Source organism: Platichthys flesus, chromosome 3 (genome assembly GCF_949316205.1).
Source record: "Platichthys flesus chromosome 3, fPlaFle2.1, whole genome shotgun sequence".
NCBI lineage: Eukaryota > Metazoa > Chordata > Actinopteri > Pleuronectiformes > Pleuronectidae > Platichthys > Platichthys flesus.
In genome coordinates this window covers 12387037-12409361 of record NC_084947.1, presented here as the reverse complement: position 1 = coordinate 12409361, position 22325 = coordinate 12387037, and the positions used below count along the sequence as shown (strand labels likewise).

The 22325-nt window shown below is 45.1% G+C and overlaps 1 protein-coding gene across 1 annotated transcript in view; it reads right to left on the bottom strand.

Moving 5' to 3' along the window:
- Positions 1-801: 801 nt before the first annotated feature.
- ebf2 (EBF transcription factor 2) overlaps positions 802-22325 on the bottom strand; it is a 29123-nt gene continuing 7599 nt past the window's right edge. The window contains exons 7-15 of the mRNA XM_062381710.1: positions 6152-6233; positions 4571-4712; positions 3374-3504; positions 3015-3141; positions 2815-2903; positions 2630-2695; positions 1718-1886; positions 1446-1625; positions 802-1028 (exon numbers count right to left, since the gene is read on the bottom strand). Of these exons, the coding sequence (XP_062237694.1) occupies positions 802-1028; positions 1446-1625; positions 1718-1886; positions 2630-2695; positions 2815-2903; positions 3015-3141; positions 3374-3504; positions 4571-4712; positions 6152-6233 (1213 nt within the window). The remainder of the gene's footprint in view (positions 1029-1445; positions 1626-1717; positions 1887-2629; positions 2696-2814; positions 2904-3014; positions 3142-3373; positions 3505-4570; positions 4713-6151; positions 6234-22325) is intronic.

The following is a 22325-nucleotide window of genomic DNA, read 5'->3' as shown; positions in this document are numbered from 1 at the left end:
TGTCTTCAAAAAAGTCTACTACAAAACAACCTCTCGCTAACTCACAGACAGTGTACACACACACATGCCATTAAAGGTGTCCACACACAGACAAGATAGCACCTTGCTTTTTTAGAGCTGCCACGTCATGTCAGAGTTGTCCGTCGTCCAACAGCGCTCGCACAACGCACGTGTCTTGGCCGAGGCCCGGGCAGGTGTTAGAGGGATCGAACGCTGCACGTGGCAGCAGGCCAGAGGTCGACACGGACGCTTCAGAAGCTTGAGGTGAAAGCGGGACCAGTTTTCCTTCATTCAACACAGTGCAGTATATATGGTCCAGTCTGGTGCTGGTAGCTAAGGAGCACGGCTTGTCTGTATGTCTGTCTGTAGCTGTGGCTGGAGTAATCTCCTCCGCCTCTGGAGAAGATGGCTGGTCTTTGGACATTTTCATACCCCGTCCTGTTCATCCACATGGATGAGAAAGGGACTAAGAAATGGCGTTGGGTGGGGGGGGGGGTCGGGGGGGGGGGGGTCGGGGGACTTGGGGAGGGACGTTATACATGGTAGTGATCAATTTTCCATTCCCCCCCGCCCTCTCAGTGCCAAAAGAGGGGCTAAGTGAAGCAGTGGTCTGGGGTAGATTGGGGCGGGTGCTTTGCTACATCGGGACAACCAGGCCCGCCATCGCTGGAGAGAAAAAAATATACAAAGTCTATGATTCTAATCACTCAGCTCTTGCATTTAATGTACATCCAGCAACCGCTCTCTCTCTTGTTCAGTCATAGCTTTTTCCAGGGGTTAGTACGAAGGGGGGGGGGGGGGTTAGACTGCATTCGTGAGTTCAGACAGCGGGGTCAGATAGTGAGATGGGTGGCTACCTCTGAAGCTGTTCACCCCTGAGGCAGGGCAGGCAGGGGAGGGAGAGCCCTGGGGTCTGAGCACGGGAGCAAAAGCACTCTTCTGTTTAGCAGCAGACGGGAAGGAGGAGAAAGGCAAGAGAGACGATGAGGAGCTGGAGCTTCCTGGGATGGTGGGGCTGGAGGGCATGACTGTGGAACAGAGAGCAACAGTCAGTCTCCAGACAGTCACAACACAACCTGCACTGTGAGGTGAAACTTCCGCCTGTTTAATGTGACTTTGCACGTGATGTAACATCCGTATCTGGGTCCAAACCTCCAGGTCTCAAGCGAACAACAATGGTCACGTCATTTTTAGTGAGGCATCGGTTCGATGAGAAATGAACTTAAATTGATCTACTTTATTTTTCGCGATTCGGGCTTGCTGCTGTGCTGGCCAGCTTAGTTTACGATTGCCTACGCCGGCAAAGGACACATTTTAGTTTTGTAATCGATTCCACTATCTGAGACACAGCACTGCAGCATCCTGAATAAGCCAGAGCTTGGACCCAGAATCAGATGTCACACGTCACAACTTCACAACCGAATTGAGAGCACATAAGATCTTACTATATGGAGAGCCTGTGGGGGAGGCACTGCTGAAACCAGGAGAACCAGGAACTCCTAGGCTGGTCATGGGAACTGTCCCGTAGCCTCCGGTCATCCCGCCGCTGCCGTAGCCTGACTGCTGAGGAGTGGAGGCTGATGGGTAACCCCTGGGAGACAAACTGCTGGAGTTTCGAATGTAACCTGGAGGGGAAAGGAAAAGTGCTGAGTGAGACTCGAGTTTCATCAGCGATAAAAACAGAAGCAGCGATGATCTTCTGTCTCTCTCTGCTCACCTTGGCTGCTCTGATCCCCGATGCTAACGCCTAGCTGAGAGGGGTAGGAGCCCAGACCCATGACACTGCCGTGGGCCGGGGAACTTGGCAGCGCCTGCAGCTGACTGTGAGGGCGAGGGACGCTGTAGAGAGCCTCGGCGATGTCAGCTGCACGCTTCATTAGCATGTCCTGCAGGAGAGGAGACGCAGCAGTCAGCGATGGCTCAACGAAAGACTATGCAGGGTGGTTACATGTTACCACCAGTGTTAACTCATATACTGGATCTGTGGCCAGTTAGAAGGGAATGAGCATATATACACTATACTGATACTGCTGACATTATTCCAAGTCAGGCTGGTGTTTGTTATACAATCCAACATCTGAGAACTGAGCGTCAGCTGCCAAAGTCCTTTGGCTGCTCCTAACTACCGGTGCGGCTCAGTGTTTACATACAATGTTTTCATATTGTTTTATCTTATGAGCTTGTGAGTGTTTAGCAGCAGCTGAGTCAAACCTCAGATGGTGGAGCTGCAAACAGTGAACTGCTTAGAGTGGACTTTTCAAATCTGGTCGATTTAATTAATTTTCATACTCAACTGAAATTAATTAATTAATTGAATCAATCAATCTATAAACCATTGCTCAGTGCTGGAAACACTCAGAAATAAGACATCAATTTCGTCGGTTTCGATTCATTTTAAAAGGCATTATTGTTAAAACATTTTTATAGACCAAACTACCTTTAAATATAATTTAGCTTATTCAAACATGCTTTGTTTTTCTCATCTTAAAACAAATTGCTTATGTTTTTAGAAACTAGGTCACTGTTCTGTGATCTTTAGGACTTCTCATGATTTTATTTCCTATTTTCCTATGTTTAAGGTGGTAAAAATGTCATCAGTATCATGTATCAAGTATTTGATTCTGTTTACCTGATTACTGTGTGGATTTCCATACAGCGCCTCCACAAGATCTGCTGCTCTTTTGAGGAGAATCTCCTGCAAAGAACACAATTTGTTACCTTTACATCAATAACATCAAGAGTGGTGTGTGCACAGTCTCTCTAAAAAATAATGATGAGAACGGTCAAATCAATAAAAATATTGAAGTATCTCACCTTGGCCAGTTTCTCGGGGTCACCGGGGTGTCGGGGGACGACCTTCTGAAGACGCTGGAAGCCATAGTCTATGGTTGGCTCATTAAGGGCTAAAAAAAAAAAGGGAAAGGGAAAGAGGCATTAAATCTAATTCACAGTTCCTTAAAAACTCCTCAAAGTCAATTTGCACATAAAATGGCCACAATGCACTGTCTCCATACCTGTGTAGATGAAACGTCCGGGAGCTCCCTTGCAGAACTGTTTGGATTTATAAGACAGTGTGACCTCCACAACTCCGGGGATGTGTCGAGGAGGCGTCTGGACGCGGATAGCGTGCGGTGTGATGAGCTGAGGACGCAGCACAGAAATCGTGTCTTGAGAACAGCAACAAACACTTCCTCCCTGTTCTTTGTAAATATTTAGGCTAACACAGTACGGCGGAAAGATTGACTTATATAGCCTGTTCATAAATCATCTACATAATGAGACAAGCCATGCGCTATATATATATGGATATGCTATATTTGTAAATATGCTTAAGATGGTATCTTTAGTGAGATGTTTTGAAGACAATTCTCACCTCGCTCCACACCAGCATGCTGCCAAACACCACCTGCAGCCCGTCAAAGAAGTTCTCCCCGATGACGATGACCATGGCCCCGCCGGTGGTCCAGCCCTCACTGGGACTGATGGCTTTGATACAGGGAGTGGCTGCAAGAGAGAGCAAGGCAGGAGTTACTCACAGGGTTTCAACACAGGATGTTCAGGAATAAAAAAAAGAAGGTGAAGATAAAACGTGGTTGTAATGAGTGTCGCAGGAGGAGTGTGTTGTAGGCGCTGATCAGTTTAAGACAAATGTTCTTCACAGCTACAGTAACTCAAAACATGAGGAACAAGGTGTTGGATGAGGTAATTAGAGGACTGTGTTAAGTGTTGGTTAAGAAGTCACCTAACCTGAAGGCAGTTCAATTGGTGTTGACAGAGGCATTAATCATTTAATTTGCTAAAAGTAACTACACAGTTTAAAACAGTACAAATAAAAGCAGTCTAACTTAAGTGAAAATAAAGGTTTAAGAAGTTAAACAGGAGGAAAGTGTTATATTCTGTGTGGATCATATTATGAGATTATACACGTTAATAGTTCATGCAAAGATTAAATGATGTAGCAACCCAGTTGCTACATCAGTTATTTTCTACAATTTTTTATTCCGTTGCATAATACTAATTATTGTTATTTATCCTTTTTTTTATAAGAGCTTTCAACAATGCTCAAAGACAATAAAAGAAAAAAGAAAAAGAAAATAAAGCAACTTAAATTTAACTTGTTTTGTATATAAAATATCATGAAATGTAACTACAGCGATCAGATACTTGACAAGCACTAATTCTCCCTAAAAATGTAGTGCAAACCAAAAGGTTACACAAAATGGAAATACTCGAGAAAACAGGTACACAGGTAAATTTAATTTGTATTTCTTATTTTAGAAGTAGACAGTTATTGACCTATGTTTAGTTTTAAATCAGATTTAAGATAATATATTATATCAATCATTTGTTAATGCTTTAATTAGCTCAGTTGATGAACTCAGTAGCATCACCGATAATGTTTGCTGTATCATGGTGATTAGAATTGAACGTTGGACGACTCGAGTACCTGCTGTTTAGTGCTGGATGAAGATGTCCTATATTTCTGATTGTGAATGACGAAGCAGACATGCAGTATAAAATAAAAAAGCTATATGTGGAGAGACATGGTGTAACAGTGTCTGGGTCTTACCATATTCCATGGTGTTCTCTGCAGACTCGCCCGGCTCCAGCCTGCGGGCTCTCCGACCGTGTTTTGAGTTGTTGTGCACAAACATGTTGTCAGACACTGCCAGGACGTGGCCGTCTACGCACACGGTGCTGGACAAGACCACCTGACGGAGAGGGAAGATACATGAGTGACGATGCACGACTTGGACAGCACGCCGCGGGTCACAATATCTGGTTACAACGCCCAAATCCCTGGGCTACAATTGGCTTCAGCGCCAAGGTGATGGTCATATTTTTCAACATGTAATGTGACGTTTCTGGGATCTCCATAATACGTCTGCATTGTGGTGATGACAGTGCTCCTGCTCCCCTCCACTCCTCCATCAGGTCTCCATATGGCCTCTCCACTGCCTCTTGCCTAACTTTTTGATTCATACAGCATGCAGCAGGCTCATTGTTGTCTCCTCCTGATCCTTCAATGACACCAAACATATGGACCAAATCTCCCATTTTAGCCGCCCGTTAAAGTAGCGGATGATATATGGTGACCCTAATTTGATTTTCTGGCCGCAGCATGTGTGTGTCCCTTCCCACATCTGCCTCACATGGATGACACATAGATAATTAACGAGAGGAAACGTGTAGGTTCTTCGCTATGGATATTTATGATTGTTGATGTGATAAAATGTCTCTAAATGATTTAAAGTGAGTGAGTGTTTACAAGGTAATAGGTCGGTGAGAAAAAGTATTTTAAATTACATAGTAAGCCATAACTATTTCATAATGTGTCTCTTTTGGAAATCAGCAGGAAAGATCTTGAACTAATAATCCATAAACACCTGGCAGTAATAGGTGAAGGAACTACGTGGAGGGGAAAAAAGCACATGTGCTATAGGTGGTGGAAAGAAAAGGGGGAACCTCAGGGAAGATAACTGTAAATTATCGATCCAGCAGCAGATTCCTGTCCAGCTCTGATCACCTTTTAACCCAGAGATGAGAGTCCATGCGTGCTCATAACTTCTCAGCATGTGTCAGAGCGCAAGAGTTAAAGCAAACACGGCTGAAGGCCGGGGGAGCACAAAGAGGAGGAGAAGGACAGAGGGGTTCTCAGGGAGAAGGCGAATGCCAGACAGGGGCCGCTGGTGCTGAAAGACGGCAGAGGAAGTGAGGCGGGAGCGTCCCCTGTGACCACTTCCTGGGTCACAGAGCTTGACCTCCTCCATCTGGAGCCAATCACTCAATTCTTGACAACTTCCTGAAACACCTCAACCTATTTCCTGCACCCCAACGGCCGGGGCTCCCACATATCTGACTCCTTTCGTTTGTCTTTCAATCTCTCTGACTTCCCATCGTTTTTTAACTTTCAGCTCGGACTCCCTCCACTGTGTCTTCCATTGGGATAAACTTTTTTTCCAGAGCTTCACGATATGAGAATTTGTTACAAAGGCTACAAGGAACTAATTATTAAATTTAGCTATTTGGAGGTTGGGGGGCATGAAGAGAAGGTGTTCGCATGACTGTAGAATCATTTTAGTTTACAATGCCGGTTTCCCACCTTCTGCTCGCACACAAGCAACAACACATTTTTTCTGCATCTTCATACCTGAAATCTCCTCATGTCCCTCGGGTTTCCTGCCGTCTTCAGACAATTCTGGTTACATTTCAGGAAAAACTTCAAGAAAAACCTGCGGAGATAAAGAAGAGGACACGTGTTTGTACATCAGCAACTGAAATCACATGAAAGAAACACGTATCTGATTATTTGCAACCCTTCATCACACTAGTAGGTGAGGAGGACATTAATTAATTTTCAGAGACAGGTCTTTTGGATGGTGAATGTGTGTGTACGTGTGTACGTGTGTACGTGTGCACAGCTATATGATAACAGCTCTGACATCAATCCCAGCTGTTTAGCTTAGCATTAAAGTCAATGTTATTACACTTTAAATCAAGTGATGAGAATTTGAAGCACAGTCCAGTGAAAAGCGCTTCTGTGTTTCAAAGTAAACTGGAGACAGTGATGTATGCCAGAGGACTCTGGGGAACACGGTATCCCGCGATGCCGTATTTGAACCCCCACATGGGAATGGAGTGGGAAACGAAGTAGAGACAACTACAGAGAACGTGAAATGAGGAGGTGGAAAGAGGAAGGTAGTGACAGAGGCACAGGCGTTGGTATGGACATGAATTTTGTTTTCAAGTGCATGTGTCTCATTACGTATGTGTGCTTATACTTTTGAATGTGATAGACTGTGGAGGAGATGGAGAGAGGCAGAGGGAGAGAGGGGTGCTGATAGCCCCTGCCACACCAAAGACAATCTGAGAGAAAGGTGGAATAAATAGGAGTGAGGGAGACTACGGAGAGAGACTCCAAATCCCAGGTGTACGCGGTTCGGCAACACGGCCCGCTGCCATGGCAACAAAGCTCTGCCGCAATCCCAAAGTCCCCATGCTGAGAGGCAAAGACAGCGATGGGAAAGAGACGGCAACAACAAGAAACACATTCCATCACTGGAATACAGCGAGGTGGGAGGAGAGAGACTTGGCGAGGGGCGAGATGCAGGAAAGTACATCGAGAGTGCAGGTGCAGGACGAGGGCGAGAGGATCCACACAAATCTCACGGAGGAGAGAGTTTGGACTGAGGACATGTGATAGAGCGAAATAAGGAAAAGAAAAAAAAAAACGAGCATGAGAACGCTGCAGGGTTGGGATTTAATCATGGCAAATACACAGCCCCGCAAACCAGATGTCCACTTCTTCACGGTGGACACAACTCTGTCCAACATGAAAAAACATCACCAACTGATTGAACAAACACCAACAGTGCTGAAGAAAGATGCTGCAGAGGGAGGCGGGGGGCTGCACGCGTCGCTCCAATCCCACCCACACTGTGATCCCTGCGCATATAAGTCAACTTAATAGAGAGCTGTTGCTTGGAGAGGAACTTCATATTGGCCTCCAAAGCCCCGAACCCTCCCATCAAACGCTAACCTCTCCCTCATTCTGTCAGCCTCTGCTCGCCGTTCTTCCATCACCCTCTCCAGCTTCCTCCCTGGTGAAAAGGACCTGGCCTACACGAGCAGCTCTCGGTTCCAACAGTGCATCCAATCTTTCTTGATTTGAGCCGTTTCGTCACTTGGACAATCAATATTGTTGTTGGCAGTGAGTGATTATAATTTATCAGCGAGGGCTTATGGACCTTCAACCTCGAGGCTGCACTAGACCTCAGGGCGGAGTGGAAACATGTAGACCAGCACATCTGCGCCTCTCCCACTTCCTCCTTCCCTTTCTTTCCTCATCGACGTCTGACTTTGTCTAAAAGTTTAGCAGGATTTAAAATCGCTATATATTCAGTAAAAGGGAAAGTTACCGTTACTTGAGTCTGAAAAAAGAAATCAAAAGTGTTCAGTTTCATTTTACTGCCTCCTTGGAGGGTGATACAAGATGTAAATTATATCCTGGGCAATGATTTGTTATATTAGGGGACATATGCAGCAGTCGTACATAAGGGCCTAACTCATAACAACATGGGAAGCATATTTTTGGTTTAATAACCATGCACTCTGCAGTTGGGCTGTGGTTTGGTGACTCCACTTTCCTTTCCATCTGCATTTTTGGCCAGTCAGAGTTCATACACTCAGCCGTCATCCCTCATTTGACTGACACACACGATGAATCTAAGCGGTGATGACGCCTCCGATAGTGAAATCACAACCCTAATTGAGAGATTGACTACATCCATGCAGCACTTTCTGAGGGTTCTTGACCTTGTTTGTTGACTTCTCCTCATCACTCCCTGTTTGTGAGACACCAGATGCCTCACACACACACACACGCGCGCGCTCAGAAACACACATTCACATGCATGCATGCACACTCTAATACACTGACACCCCCACCTTTGCCCCCTCCCAAAAACCCATTGAGTCAACTTTTCACCCCCCTCAGTTCGGACGCACACAGCTGCAAATGCTGAAATTAAAGCGAGACATTGACGCATATATTAGCATGCATTAGCCGCTTCCCCCTGCCCACTTAACATGCAAATCTCCCAGCCCCGTCGCCTCGCACCTTCTGCCACACATTCATTTGCTGAATTATAATTAGACTAATCTTGCATAATTAATAAGAAGTCGAGGGCCCTCTGTTTTTTATCCCCTCCTCTATTGTGGTTGCAAAAGTTTAATATTGCTGTTGTTTGTTTTTGTTTTGGTAATGTAATACACCCACACGCCTTCCCATCCACAGGGAGGAGATGAGGAGAACATGCAAAGAATCGGAGATGATCTTCATGTCATGGGGAAATCGCAGAGAAAGGCTATTTTCAAAGAGCTCCGGCAGCTTTTTAGACGTCTACCCTTGATGTGTGCCTTGTTCTGTGCATTGCCAGGATGTTGTATTCTGTGAGGCAGGTGTAAAAGGGCCTTTCTGTTTGATTAGAAGTGTAATAAAACTAACAGGAGACACGTTTCAACTTTTGTTTATAATTGCTAGCAAGTCAATTAAGTAAAACTAAGAATTAAAAAAGTTTTATTCTCTTAAAAAGAAAAAGAGAAGTGGCTTTGATTTTTAATATATTATATTTAATCTTAATAAGAGCAATTTATTTGAGGTTTTTAAATGAAGTAATTACATTTAAAATACGTCTGGTAAGGTCAGCCCCAGAAACCAAGCTTTCTAACACTGAAACTTCACAGACACACTTAAAACAGGAAACACAAACAAAACATAGACCCGAGTCTTAAACCTCGGGATCGTTTTCCACTCCGGCACCGCGGGGAGTCTGTTTTTTTTTTCTTCTTTTCTGTCTTCACCTCTGTATCTCATTCAAGGCCTCCGATCCCTTTTGTCTGCATCTGCTTCAGTTCCCAAGACTAAACACAGGCCTCACCACACAAGGCGGCCGTCCCAGTGGTGACAACTTGCTTAACTAAAATTGGTTCAGCGGCCAAACCACAAGTCACGGCGCTAAAAACAATCAAAGATGTCCATTTATGTAATTTGTTTGCTTTGCTAAATTTGTACTCCTCACTGTGGATGCTCGGTTTCACATTTCTCCCTTCACGGGGCATCTGTTACACATAAGTGTTACTCACGTTTTACATATGGATTTAATCATGGAGCGAGCACCTAAGCAGCACAGGCCCTCTAACAAAAATGTTCATAGGCATTCATCAGCACTAATCACTGTTGACATAAACTGCATTTTCACATAGACATAAAACACATCGCCCTCTGTGCTCATAGTAAATGACGGTTTACTGGTAGCAGCAGCTCTTGAAGCATGTGAGCGAAAGGTTTAAAACCCGATTTCAAGTCATTCAGTTGCACAGTTAGAAAAACTTTCACTGCTCCCCTCCGCCTCTGGAGTTGCCTTCGGCCTTCCAAATTTTGAGTTAGTGTCATCACAGAAAACAAATGTATTTTTCAATAGAAAAGTATGGAAGAAAAAAGAAATATGGAGTAGGAGATTGTCATCGTTTTTCACCAGACGGAGATGCCCTGCTGCTCAGAGAGACATGAGGAGGAGTGAAGACGAAGAGGTGGAGACAGAGAAAAGAGCTTCTCTTCTTCATCCTCTTAATACACGTAACCCCTGATCTATTCTGTGAAGCCTAATGGCTGGTGGGTGTAGGAAATACTGAGAGACTGCACAACAGAGACGGAGAAGGAGACGGGGAATGTTGTCGTCCTGTATTCACGGCCATCACTCATCAGACATCCCCTCCATCACCCGCCTCCCCTCCACCACCATCACCCCTGAAAAAACAAAACAGTGTCCTGACATCGCAGCCGAGGGGAGCGGAGGGGAGGGCAGGGGTTCAGGGAGGGAGGGAAGCAGGGAGGAAAATTAGGAAACCAGATGTGAAGCATTAAAACATACTGACATGCTGAGGGCCTTCCTCTGCCACACTCACACACTGAGAGCACTAACTCATACAGCAGGCCCAGATTCATGCACGTATGCGTGCATGCGACTCACACACAGGCCGTGCAGGCCACACACACATGCATGACTTCACAGGAAAATACACAAAGACCAACAGCGACTTGCGAGCAACCATGTGTGCACAATCAATCATGCAAAATCATACACATTAGCAAAAACGACGCCTTAAAAACAAACGAGTGAGAGTCACACGAATGTAAGCAAGAGCTGATTTTTAATAAAACATTAAGGTAATTGGCCGAAAACACACTGTAGCTCATGGCTATGGGCGAGGATTCGGATAAACCACTGTTGACCTAAGAATGCTTCACGCCAAGGCAGCGATCTACAGATGGGTCGTCATGCATCAACGTATGGATATGCATCCAATTAGTACATGTACTCGGGCCGAGGAGCGGCTGGGGGGGAGGGATGGAGGTGTTTTGTTTTCCTCCATGGGGAGCGCCGTGTTTGGGGGATGGAGTGGGGATGTGAGGGGGGGCTGGTAATAAATACCCCCGGACCTGGGTCCCCTGGCAGACTGGAAGCTAGACTGGTCACCAGGGTTAACACCCGGGGCACATGACCTTTGACACTGCTAATGGGGCACAGAAAACCCTCCACGAACTGATACCCCCTTTGTCGCATACCACCACAGGACCTTTCACACCAGTCTTCCCTGTACGACCCCCCCCAATCCTAAAATACAGGGAAATCTCTGGCATCAGCTGCACTCGCCTTTCACTATAACAAACGTCACGGAGGCCAACTGACTGTGTATTTTTGTAACAGCTTTTAAAATCATCCAGTCAATAAACACCTCCGGTTTGCTAGATCTCTACACGTTTATATTACATTTTAAACCTCCGCTGTCTCCACTATCAGCAAGTGACTGGTCATCACATTACCCGACGTCTGAACGTCTCTCAGTTATATCAGCACTTGTAATCTGGGTAGTAAAAGTTGAAACGTCCAACATGCAAGCATGCACCTCGAAACAACCAAGTTTATAGTATTCATAAAGTTTACTTGAGTAAAAGTACAAATGCAAGCATAACACTTCTACTACACTAGTAATACTCCACTACAAGTAAAAATCCTTCATTCAAAATCTCCCTCATCAGCACAGAAGTATTATCAGACCAAGCACTCTTACAAAGTTACAATGAAAACATGCGTCAAATTAATAGATTATAATTTTTGCAATAACCAATTTCATGTTCAGTTCATCTGAATTACTTTCTATAATGTTGATTCAGGCACAGTCACAAATAAGCAAGTGTACTTTCCGCTCACTTCTAATCTGTACAAGCACAGAGGTGAATAAAGCATTCACTTCCTGAGGCGAAGCAAATCTGCAGCATATGTGACTTTTAATCTATGAAAGCTGAAAACATTCCATCAAGTGATTTTGTGTTTTGAATGTAAAACTATGTGTAGCTATGCCTTTCAAATGAAGTCCTTTAGCAGCCTGTGTACTGAGTTACTTTACCAAACTATTGAGATATACCTCTGGTCACCTTTTATTTCTCTGAACACTTTCTTGTTCTTTCATTCTTAAATCAGATAACTTCTGATTTACATAATGTGTTTTAAACTTCACTATAATCAGGTAATGTTGTTTTATTGCGGTTTGTTTGTAGAAAAAATAACATTTGAGAAGAAAGAAATCCAACACCTACATCGAATCGACCAGTGGTGAGAGAATCAGTGAGTCAATCATCTCCAGGTAATTTCAGGGAGACAGTAAACACATTGGGGGGGGTTTGGGGGGGGGGGGGGGGGGGGGGACTGGGCTCTTTATGGATTTGCCCGGTGAATTGGCCGTGCCCCTCTTGGCCTCTTGTTCATTGCCTCCCAGGCTGGCTTCACCCCTGCAACCTCGGCCCTGGCCCGTCCCGCCTCTAAACTTGAGAACTGTGACAAAGCCAAACATTTAAACCACTAGTGCTGATTTATAGAGCTTGGTTGTGCTGTAAAATCCTCCAGGCTTGCCACCGCAAAAAACAGGGCCTGGGGAGAGGAGGTGCTGGGCGGAGGAGAGTGGAATGATGGGAAAGGTACACCAGAGGCCCTTGAGTGTTTCAGCGAGGTTTCTCCTGGGTGCTGAAAGGGTTTTACTGCATAACCTCTTGCTTTAGCTGCTAAAAGTGTATTCCAACTATTTAGAATGAATGAATGTTTCCGTCTCCCAAGCTTAGCTCAGCCATAGATACATGCATACAAAGCTGGGCCACATGGGACGGTGGTCAGCCTGCCAAATAGATGGATATGGAGAGATATTCAGAGGCTGGAGAGCATGAATTCACAACCAGGACAGGGAATAGAAGTCCCATCAGTGGCCTGACCTCTCCCAGCATGCTCGGTGTGTCCTGAGGGACGGGGATTCAAAATACTCTCTCATAACTGTCAAATGGGGACGCAAAGCACCCTCTACAACTGAACAGATTTCAAACAAACCAGGAGGCCATCTGCAATACAACATCCGCAGGTTTCAAAACTCTTTCGATCAATCAGGCACGAATCAGAATTATCAATAACGTAGCGAATATCAAAGCTTTCGGCTTGAACCTTTTCTCAGAGGAGAACAATGAATCTGGGATGGATGCCACCGAGAGGCAAGGAGAGGAGAGAGAAGCAACAACAGAAGGAGAAGAGATATCTTCTTAATTAGCCAGTAATGATAAGATCTGACAAACAACATCTGTTTCCAGAAAGGCAGAGAAGAGGGGGGAGCAGAAAGGGAGAGAGACGAGGGCGAGATAGAGGGATAGGAAGGAGGACGAGAGAGAGAGAGAGGGAGAGAGAGAGAGAGAGAGAGAGAGAGAGAGAGAGAGAGGGAGGGAGAAGCCGCTGAGAAACCTGTGAAGCCTAGACTACAGGGACCTGCGTGTAAAAAAGTAAAGGGGGAGTGAAGGGGATGTGTAAGGGAGGGGAACGCTGTGTAGCGTGACACAATGGAGGAACGGAGGATGAGAAGTATAACAGAAGTGAGAGAAAGACAGACAGGGGAAAGAAATCTGACAGGGTTGAGGGAGTCGAAGAGCCAGGACGGATATGACAGACAGAGGAGGGAGGAGAGCGGATCAAAATGAGAGAAAGGAGGGAGACAGGCAGACGCAGAGAAGGTGAGCTGGATAATGGTGCTGCAGGGAGAGAGGGAGAGGAACGTGGAACGTGGAACGTGCGAAGGGATGAGAATGGAATTGCTCAGAGGTCCAGGGTGCTGTAATTTACTATCCATGGCTAACACACAGCAAATGTGCGGAGCTGAGGACTGGGAGAGGAGAAGGGGAGCCGGGTTGATGGGGGGGCCGAGGGGAGGGCACGCAGACGGTCGGGGCCCTCAGCAGGCATGCTGGGAGCCTGTCAGCAGTCACATCACCCCCTGCCCTCAGCTCTGACAGATTCATCAGGACCATTACACACACTCATACACACTCACTCACACAAACACACAATATGGTGACACTCAAATTGTTAAATTGCTGCTCCCATTTTTCTTTACTTCCACCATGAAGGAAAGAAAACACAATTCAGGCAGAAGAACACCACAGAGACGGCCATGATTTCCATTTCTCTTGAAGTTTATATTTGAGCAGCGTTCTGATGTTTAAGTGACCAAAGTGGTGCAGTCCAACTGGGACAGCTCATTACAGAAGATCATCCCTTTCTGTTACACACTTGGTTATCCATGCTTTTATCTTGCCATGCTCAACTACTGCACTGCACTGTACTCTGGTATCAACAAGAGAAACATGCAAAGATTACAAATTGTACAAAACGCAGCTGCCAGGCTTTGCACGTGCAAAGAGAAGTGACCGCATCACACCAATCCTTTACTGGCTCCATGTGAGATTTAGTTCAATTGTAAGACTTTACCTGATCGCTGCCTGAGATCCTACATATAGTCTTACTTCCTGCCTGGAAATCTCAGCCAGGCAGTATCTTCTTTAAATCTCTTTTTTGTGGCAAACTCTTAACTATTGGTTGCTAATTTCTGGTGCGCTTGGGTTTCACTGTAATATGGTAAGGTCTAGAAATTATATATAAAGTGCCTCAAGAAAATATATTATATTATTGGACGCTATACAAATTAAATTGAAGCTAATCTTGGCTTATTAATGTAATTGCTAATGTTTTGGATTTAATTACTTGCATCATCTGTTTTATTGTTAAATACTACATTATTTTGTTTTGAAAGGTGTAACCCTAAGCCATAAATACATTACATGAACATTAGCATGAATAATATTATTGTTATTAATATACATTGCAGTTCAGCCCATATACATCTGTTAGTAATTAAACAGCCCGTAAGCGACACATCTTCACAAGGTTATAGATATGTTTCTTTTAGGCCACAGGAGGAAGAAGTATTGCCTCAAGCGTAAGCCAGTGGGGATTATCAAATTTAACTTAATACCACAAATGTGTAAATATTAGTGATAGGAAATGTTCTCAGAAAGTGAAAGAACTTTAAGAGAAAATCTAACTCCTGGGAAAAGTACTACACATGTGTACTGTGTGTGTCCAGATTCCAGATAAACAGACAGACAAACAAACAAGGTGGCTCCTGGGGCCGACCCAGCACCAGGGGGCATTGTTAAGTCATTAGTGAAATTTAAGACTTTAACAGGGGAGGATGACCAGGACCAGTCTCTCTCACACACACACACACACACACACACACACACAAACATAGTCACACACACATGCAGATCCACGGCTGCAGCACCCAGCCAAGGAAAACAGTCCCAGTTCCTGAATACCACTGCTTACTGGCCTCTGACTCCGCACAACCCACACACACAAACACACAGGACCCTGATTACACTGATACAAGATCCCCTTCCCAAACATAAATGCCAAATGAATTTCACATGGAAACAAATCATACAACCAAACACAAAGTCACACACCCAAAATCCACACATCTCTCACTTGCTTGCAATTTGAAGTGGCTCTAAATCACACTAATCTGCCCCCTCCTGATCCTCTGAGTGCCCCTACTTAATCTCTAAACTGCTCAACCAAAGGTGAACCCTATTAGCGGCTGGACAAATGAGAGGGTTTGCCCCAGCTATACTTTGGGAGTGCGAGGCCTTTCAGTGCGCCATTGAGCTGCAACTCCAAACTTTAACCCCCTCCCCATCCCCTCTGCATCCCACCCACTCACACAGGTCCCCCTGCTGTTCCTCCACATTAGCCCATTGGTAGTCCGTTCCCATTTCCTGTCAAAACATTTCTTTTCTTCACTCCGTTTCCGACTGCCCCCTCTATAGGCTCTCAAAGAAAACAAACCAGGCCTACCTCTGGAGTCAAGGGTTCAAGCCACAACAGCCATCACCGGCCGAAGCGGAGCAAAGGTGACCAAACACAAACCTGGCTCATAACCCACCACCCATTATACACTTCCTGTGCAAACTATAGAGTCCTGGATATCCCAGTTCACATGAGACCACATCACTGGGAGCTCGAGGCTCACCAAAAGGTCCCATGAACTCATTTTCACCAGTCCAACTCCTGAGTGTGGCTCTCGCTGTTTAAAGCAGTACCTGTCAGTGAATTTGATATTCGAGACATAGCATTGTCTCTCCCTGTCTGTCTTTGTGTCATTTTCCCGTTTGCATCGCCCCAAGGGAGGAGCCATCCCTGCAGTCCTGTGCCAGCTGCTCAGTGGTCCAGCCTGTGTGAGGTGGTGTGCACTGGAGCCTCAGGGCTGTGTCGCCACGCTGCCTGGCCCCCAGCCTGAGGGGCTCACTGACAGGGGGTCTGGAGGGATTGGACATTGCTCGCCCACCAGGGAGAGACCTGTGACAGCAGACTGAGAGGACCAGTGTCTCTGAGTTTGTCCCATGTATGTATGTATGTGTGTGACAGACAGGTAATTTTTGCATATTAATATCTGCATCAGTGTGATGTGGATCATTGTGAGTGTGAACCAGCAACTCTTCGACCGGTGCAGTGTTTTCCTCTGTCGCTGAGTGCTCACTGTGGGAACTGTTGGGTTTCTCTCAACCTTATGATGGAAAGTGCCTTGTGTGGTCCGGTGCTCTACAAATGAAACTGAGTTGAACTGATCAGTGTCTTTAGAGTCAGAGTTAGCGTGTACACAGAACTCAATAAACATTTCTGATGTTTGAAACAAAGTGTGGAGAGTATATTACACTATATTCCTGATCATAAAGATAATTGAAAGATCTATCTAGCTGTAATGGTTTGGGTCTATATCTCTCTGTTGAGATGAGACCCTCGCCAACCACTCGTCTTCTTTTGTTACTTAGCTTTTCTCAACATGTTGTACTTCTTCCTACTACTGTAGGACCTACAGAACGACTTCTGCAGTATTGTATTGCCGTAACAATGCAACAGACACTGCCCTCATGCAGACAGAGGGATTTAAAGTCATTAGCAGAAGTTAGGGCACTATTGAAATTTATTGAATTAACTTTCAAAGCTTCATTTATTTCCATTTAAGTTTTCAGTTTTTGGTGACCTTAACCTTTTTTATTTTTTGGGCTACAAAGTTTATTTTCGGTCCGTCTCAAGTAAAAGTATATATCCATTTATATCCATCTCTATTTTACGCTTCCCAGCTACAGACCAGCTCTTACCATCATACAAACGTCTGAATCAACTTTGCCAAAATCATCAGCAGATCATTCTGCAGCCAAACCAATGGAAGAAAATGTTATCCTTCACATCTTTGTTGAGATGAGTAATAAAGGAGAGGAGTGATACACAATTCACAGAGACCCTTTTGCTGCCAGCTGCGTTTGGGGTCGAACATCAAGTCCTTACTGATCATTTGTTTCAGGAAGAAAAAAAGGAAAAAGAGAAAATATAAGACTAAAGCTGGATTTGAATTTATTAACAAGGGGTGGTCTTATGATATATAAATAAAGTATAATTGTGTAAATGAGAAATCCTCCAATCACAGCACTGCCATTTTTACCTCCTGACTAACCTTCAGAACATCTATCTTGAAATAATGTGACAGAAAAGGTAACTGCAGTACAGCACACCAGTATCAACAGAGAGAGAGAGAGAGAGAGAGAGAGAGAGAGATGGAATCTACCTCACAGCTACAGGAGAATCTAACATGGAGAGAATGAGCCACAATCTCCCAAAAATGACAATGTTGTCTCACACATAAAACTCTCAAGTTCATATATGAAGACCCAGTAGAGCGCGTTGGCGGCAGAGTTTGAGTATGCATCTGGGAGAGGGGAGGAATTCGACCCCTGACACAATACAAAAAATGTTGCTGCATTTATTCTTTGGCTGATAGTTTAATGTTCTTTTCCCAAAGACCTTTTTTCAGTTGGGGCTGAAGAATGAGGGGGCCGACATTCCCCCAAACCAGAAGTGCAAGGAAAAACGTTTTTTTCCCCGCTGTTTAAGAACAGGTTGACAGGAGTGAAACATGTCGTTCAGGAAGCGTCGAGGGAAACGGCCTCACTCGTCATTTCTTGTAATGTTTGGAGATAGTTGAAAATGAGCAGGAATAAGCAGGTGTATGGACTAACTTGTAACAGATGGTCGGGCTGCCTCTCAGAGACATCGCAGTGGCTCAGACCAGACAAACATGCAGAAACAAATGATATCTGAATAGTTTCTTGTCAAACTGTTCAGACAGTTAAACCGTAAAGAACTATTAAAGAGAGTTTTACTGCACTGCAGAATTTAGTCTGTTTATGTCATTTCACAGGAAAAAAGGATTTAGAATTGATATCAGCATAAAGAACGAAAAACTAAAGCCTGAAACATGCTTCTGCGACTGCGTCTGCGTCTTTTCACGCCGCTGTGGCGCAAGACTCGTTTTCATTCATGCTTCCCCAACCGTTGCGCGTCTTACGAAGCAATTCCGCGCCAGAACACTAGGCGGAGTGATGCTTTTTGTCGAGACGACCTTAGAGACGCCTTCTTTCTTCTTCGTCGATTGTTTATTTACATAGCCACTGCGGCTCCTCGTAGCCTTTTTCCGGCGGACAAATCCGCCAGTCAGTGACAGGTTATACAAGTGATCATACTATCGGATATCTTCTGCCAAGTGCTCTTCTATTTGGTCCATATTCGTTCTTCTAAATCTTTCCGTGATTTCTGCCGGTATTATGGGGCATGAAACCGGAAATGCAGCTCCAGAAGGGATGTAGAGCAGACCAATCACAGCCTTGCGGGCTGAGTGAGCTTGCGGAGCTTTGCTGTAAATTTTAGAAAAGGGGGTCGACACCCGTCAGCACGTAAGGAGGGATACATAAGCACGTAAGGGACCCGGAAGGGCTCTTGCGCTTACGGGCCCTTGAAAACGCAGAAGCATGTTTCAGGCTTAAGGACTGCATTATATAACAATTTTTTCTTACAAACATATTACAATACACCAAAAAATAGGAATAATACATTTTAAATTTGAGAAACTAACAAAACACTGCACTGACTTGTTGAGAACAAACCTGGGATACATGCACATAACTAGAACCAAGACTACAAACAGATCAATACAACCCACAACCTAAGATTAAGAGTAATGGATTCCACTTGGAGCCAAGCATCTGAAGTCAAGCAATTGGCCGGGACAACTAATCATTGTTTAGATAGTGAAACTCAAGAAGCAGAATTAACTCCTTAAAAATAAAAGCAAACACATAAAAGGATGTGTATTTGTGATAGAATCTTGTTTTTTAATAAAATAAAAGGAGAGTATGCCCGAGTCTTTGTGAGTTGTTCTTTTGAGTCTGGGGGAGGGTAGTGCCATATTGACAAGATTGGAAAATTCCTATTGATTATTCTCCTTTTCTCTGAGCGTCGGCTTGTTAAAAAAGACCCGTCTTGGAAACACAATCAATTAGCAAGATAGTGCTTGCCATTGATCACCCCCCCACCACCACCACCCACCCACCCACCGCCTCATAAGACTCAGGCCTTACGATGGATCCCTCCACAACATGCCTTATGACCATTTATTGATCTCAGCTTCCCAGCCAAATATAAGAGCACACATATACGCTCACACACTGAGAGTTGACCCCCTCACATCCAAACCACATAGTCTAATACTAATACTGACATCTGCTTGTCTCCATTGTAAACCCATGGTTCACTCATAAATGCAGAGGCCAGCTTTGGCCCAGAACCAATATAGTTTCTCAGAGGTCGGAGGTCAGCGTAGCAATAATGCTGCCATTAAAAGATCTGCCTGGGTTAATACTGAGAACACTCAGAGTCACAGTGAAAAGCAGCATATCAGTATTGTACATGGGGGTGGTTATATATATATATTTCATTAACATGTTGATTTCTGATAGCGACCAAGGACTAAACCCAGATGTGAGAAACTGAGGGAAGCAGCAAATAACCAACCAAGTGATCAACTGATCGTTCCTCTGAAAAAACATCACACAATTAGAAAATCTTGTGGCTGAAACATGAAACACAGCATGAGCTGGAAGAGTTAGTGAAGATTTATAGTAGTGAGCTGAGAGGAATCAATCCACCTATCTGTCTGTTGATCAATCATCTAACCAATCAGTGCACAGGCCAGTCCATCAGTCAAAGATAAGTGACGTTCTCCACACAGAGGAGTCACATCAGGACCGCGAGGGAAACGCTTCACCAGTGTTACAACCTTAAAGCCATTAGACACAGCGGGCAGACAGAGAGGCAGACAATTCTCTCCCAACTTTAGATATCTTTGTCAACGGCTGCCCTTGCCCTCTTCATCCCTCGGTCCCTCCACCCTTTACCGCTTCTCCCCTCCCTGTGGATCAGCTGTGATCTCCTCTCTCTCCTTTCACTCAAATCAGGATTAGGGAGAAGGGGAGATGAGGGAGGGGCTCACAGCAGCAGCAGCAGGAGCGGGTGTGGGGGGGGGGGGGGTTAGAGAAAAATGAAACAATATGGAAAGGAGATTAGAAAAGAGGGGGTTTGGGCCGTTTGGGGAATTGCAAACTCCCTTGTGCTTGGGTAGGTGTCCTAATGACACCGCCTAATTATGGCAAAATTAGACAGGCTAAAGGGAAGCTGGGGGGCGGTGGTGGAGGAGATGGTAAACGTGAAGGAAGAAGAAGCAGAGCAAGGGAATTAAGAAACGGGGAGCGGAGAAGTGCACGGGAGGAGCGTGTGGGAGCAAATGTAAAAGAGGGAGAGAGGTGCGCAGAAGTACAGACACAAGTTGAGGGGGGGGAGGAAGGGAGCATGGGGCTGAGGGTGAGAGAGAAAAAAAGGAGGAAAAGAGGAAGAAAAAGAAGAAGAAAGCGGCGGCTGGGCGACTGGGCCCCAGCACGCTGCATGTTAATTGGAGAACAGGTGTTGGGGCTGGGAGCAGGAGGCTGATTATTGGAGCCACAGAAACAGACCGTCTCCTCCACACACACACACACACACACACCAAACACACAATTGGACATAGGCTGCACACACACACATATATCCACGCATACACATGAATTATTTAAGAGCCAAACAGAGACTAGGGAAAAAGGTCAGAGTAGGGGTCACCTAGACACACAGACAATTGCACATACATCCATATACATACATAAATAAACGTGCAAGGATGCTAACACACACACACACACATATGCAAAATATACATCCGTTTGTATGCACACAAACATTGAAAAACATACTCAGAACATACACACACATCTTGGCCTGTCAATCTTTCTGCTCTCGCTCTTGTTTTCGGTGTATATTGCATGTACACGCACACACACGCAACACACACACAAACACACACACAAATGAGAGAGTGCACATAAGGTGGGATAAAAGGGCACAGGGCCATGCAAAATTCCGTTGGCTTATCAGAAATTAACTGGCTGCTAATAGGCCGCTCCCTGAGGAGAGGATTTCGCAGTCCAGTCAAGAGGGAGAACCCCCATCAGGACACAAGCCCCTATCGGGACAGGATATGCCTGGTGTGATTAGAGAGTACAGTAGGTCAATGATTCCAGTTATATCAATCCTCTCTGTCTCTCTCACACACACACACACACACACACACACACAAACAGAGTCAAACCAAGATTGACATCGCTCTTTCCACACCAGCACGCTGCCCAGCCACTTACAGACACATTTCATAGAGGTTTAGCCATGTTAGGAGGAAGTATAAAAAGAGCGCGGAGGGGTTATTGGATGAGAAATGTGCTACAGTAAATGAGAAAAGCAGCTGCTCCGAAGGTATTCTGGGAAAATTCTGAAGACAACAGCCCTATTTTTCCATTATATGAAAACTATCTTCAGCTGAGATCCTCTGAGACACACTGTCAACGGCCAGCCAGCTTGAACTGAGGAGGGGAAAGAAAAGGGTCCTTGACGTATATGAAGTGAATGTTTTCTTGACTGACAGTCACAGGGAAAGACAGAAGGAAGTAAAGGGGGAGAGGAAAGCAGGGATTGAGGGAGGGAAAAGGTGAAGAAGGTTGCATCTATGACATCACGGAGAAGGTATTTCACATGCGGTCTGCTTATGAGCATTCATCACACTAGTTAATGCCAGGCAGACACGAGAGACCTCCGAAAATCCCTGGGACGTGAAGGCCCTCACACACGCTGATTATGGCGGTGGTCATCCGCCTTTAAGCCAGATAACTGGCTTTCAGGGTGAACATTCGCTACATGTGTGAGCCTTTCTGATGGCATGAAAGATCCACATGCTTCGGATAAAAAGAAAATATATATCCCTGACAGGTTTCAGGTGCAATGTCGGCTGTTAAAAGTAATGAGAGGCCAAACTGAGACAGATCCCTGAAGGCCGAGGATAGATCAACAGATAAACATAGAGCTGAAGAGAGAGAAACACATGGGAGACCGACACAGACTGTAAAGCTGCTTTCCGAC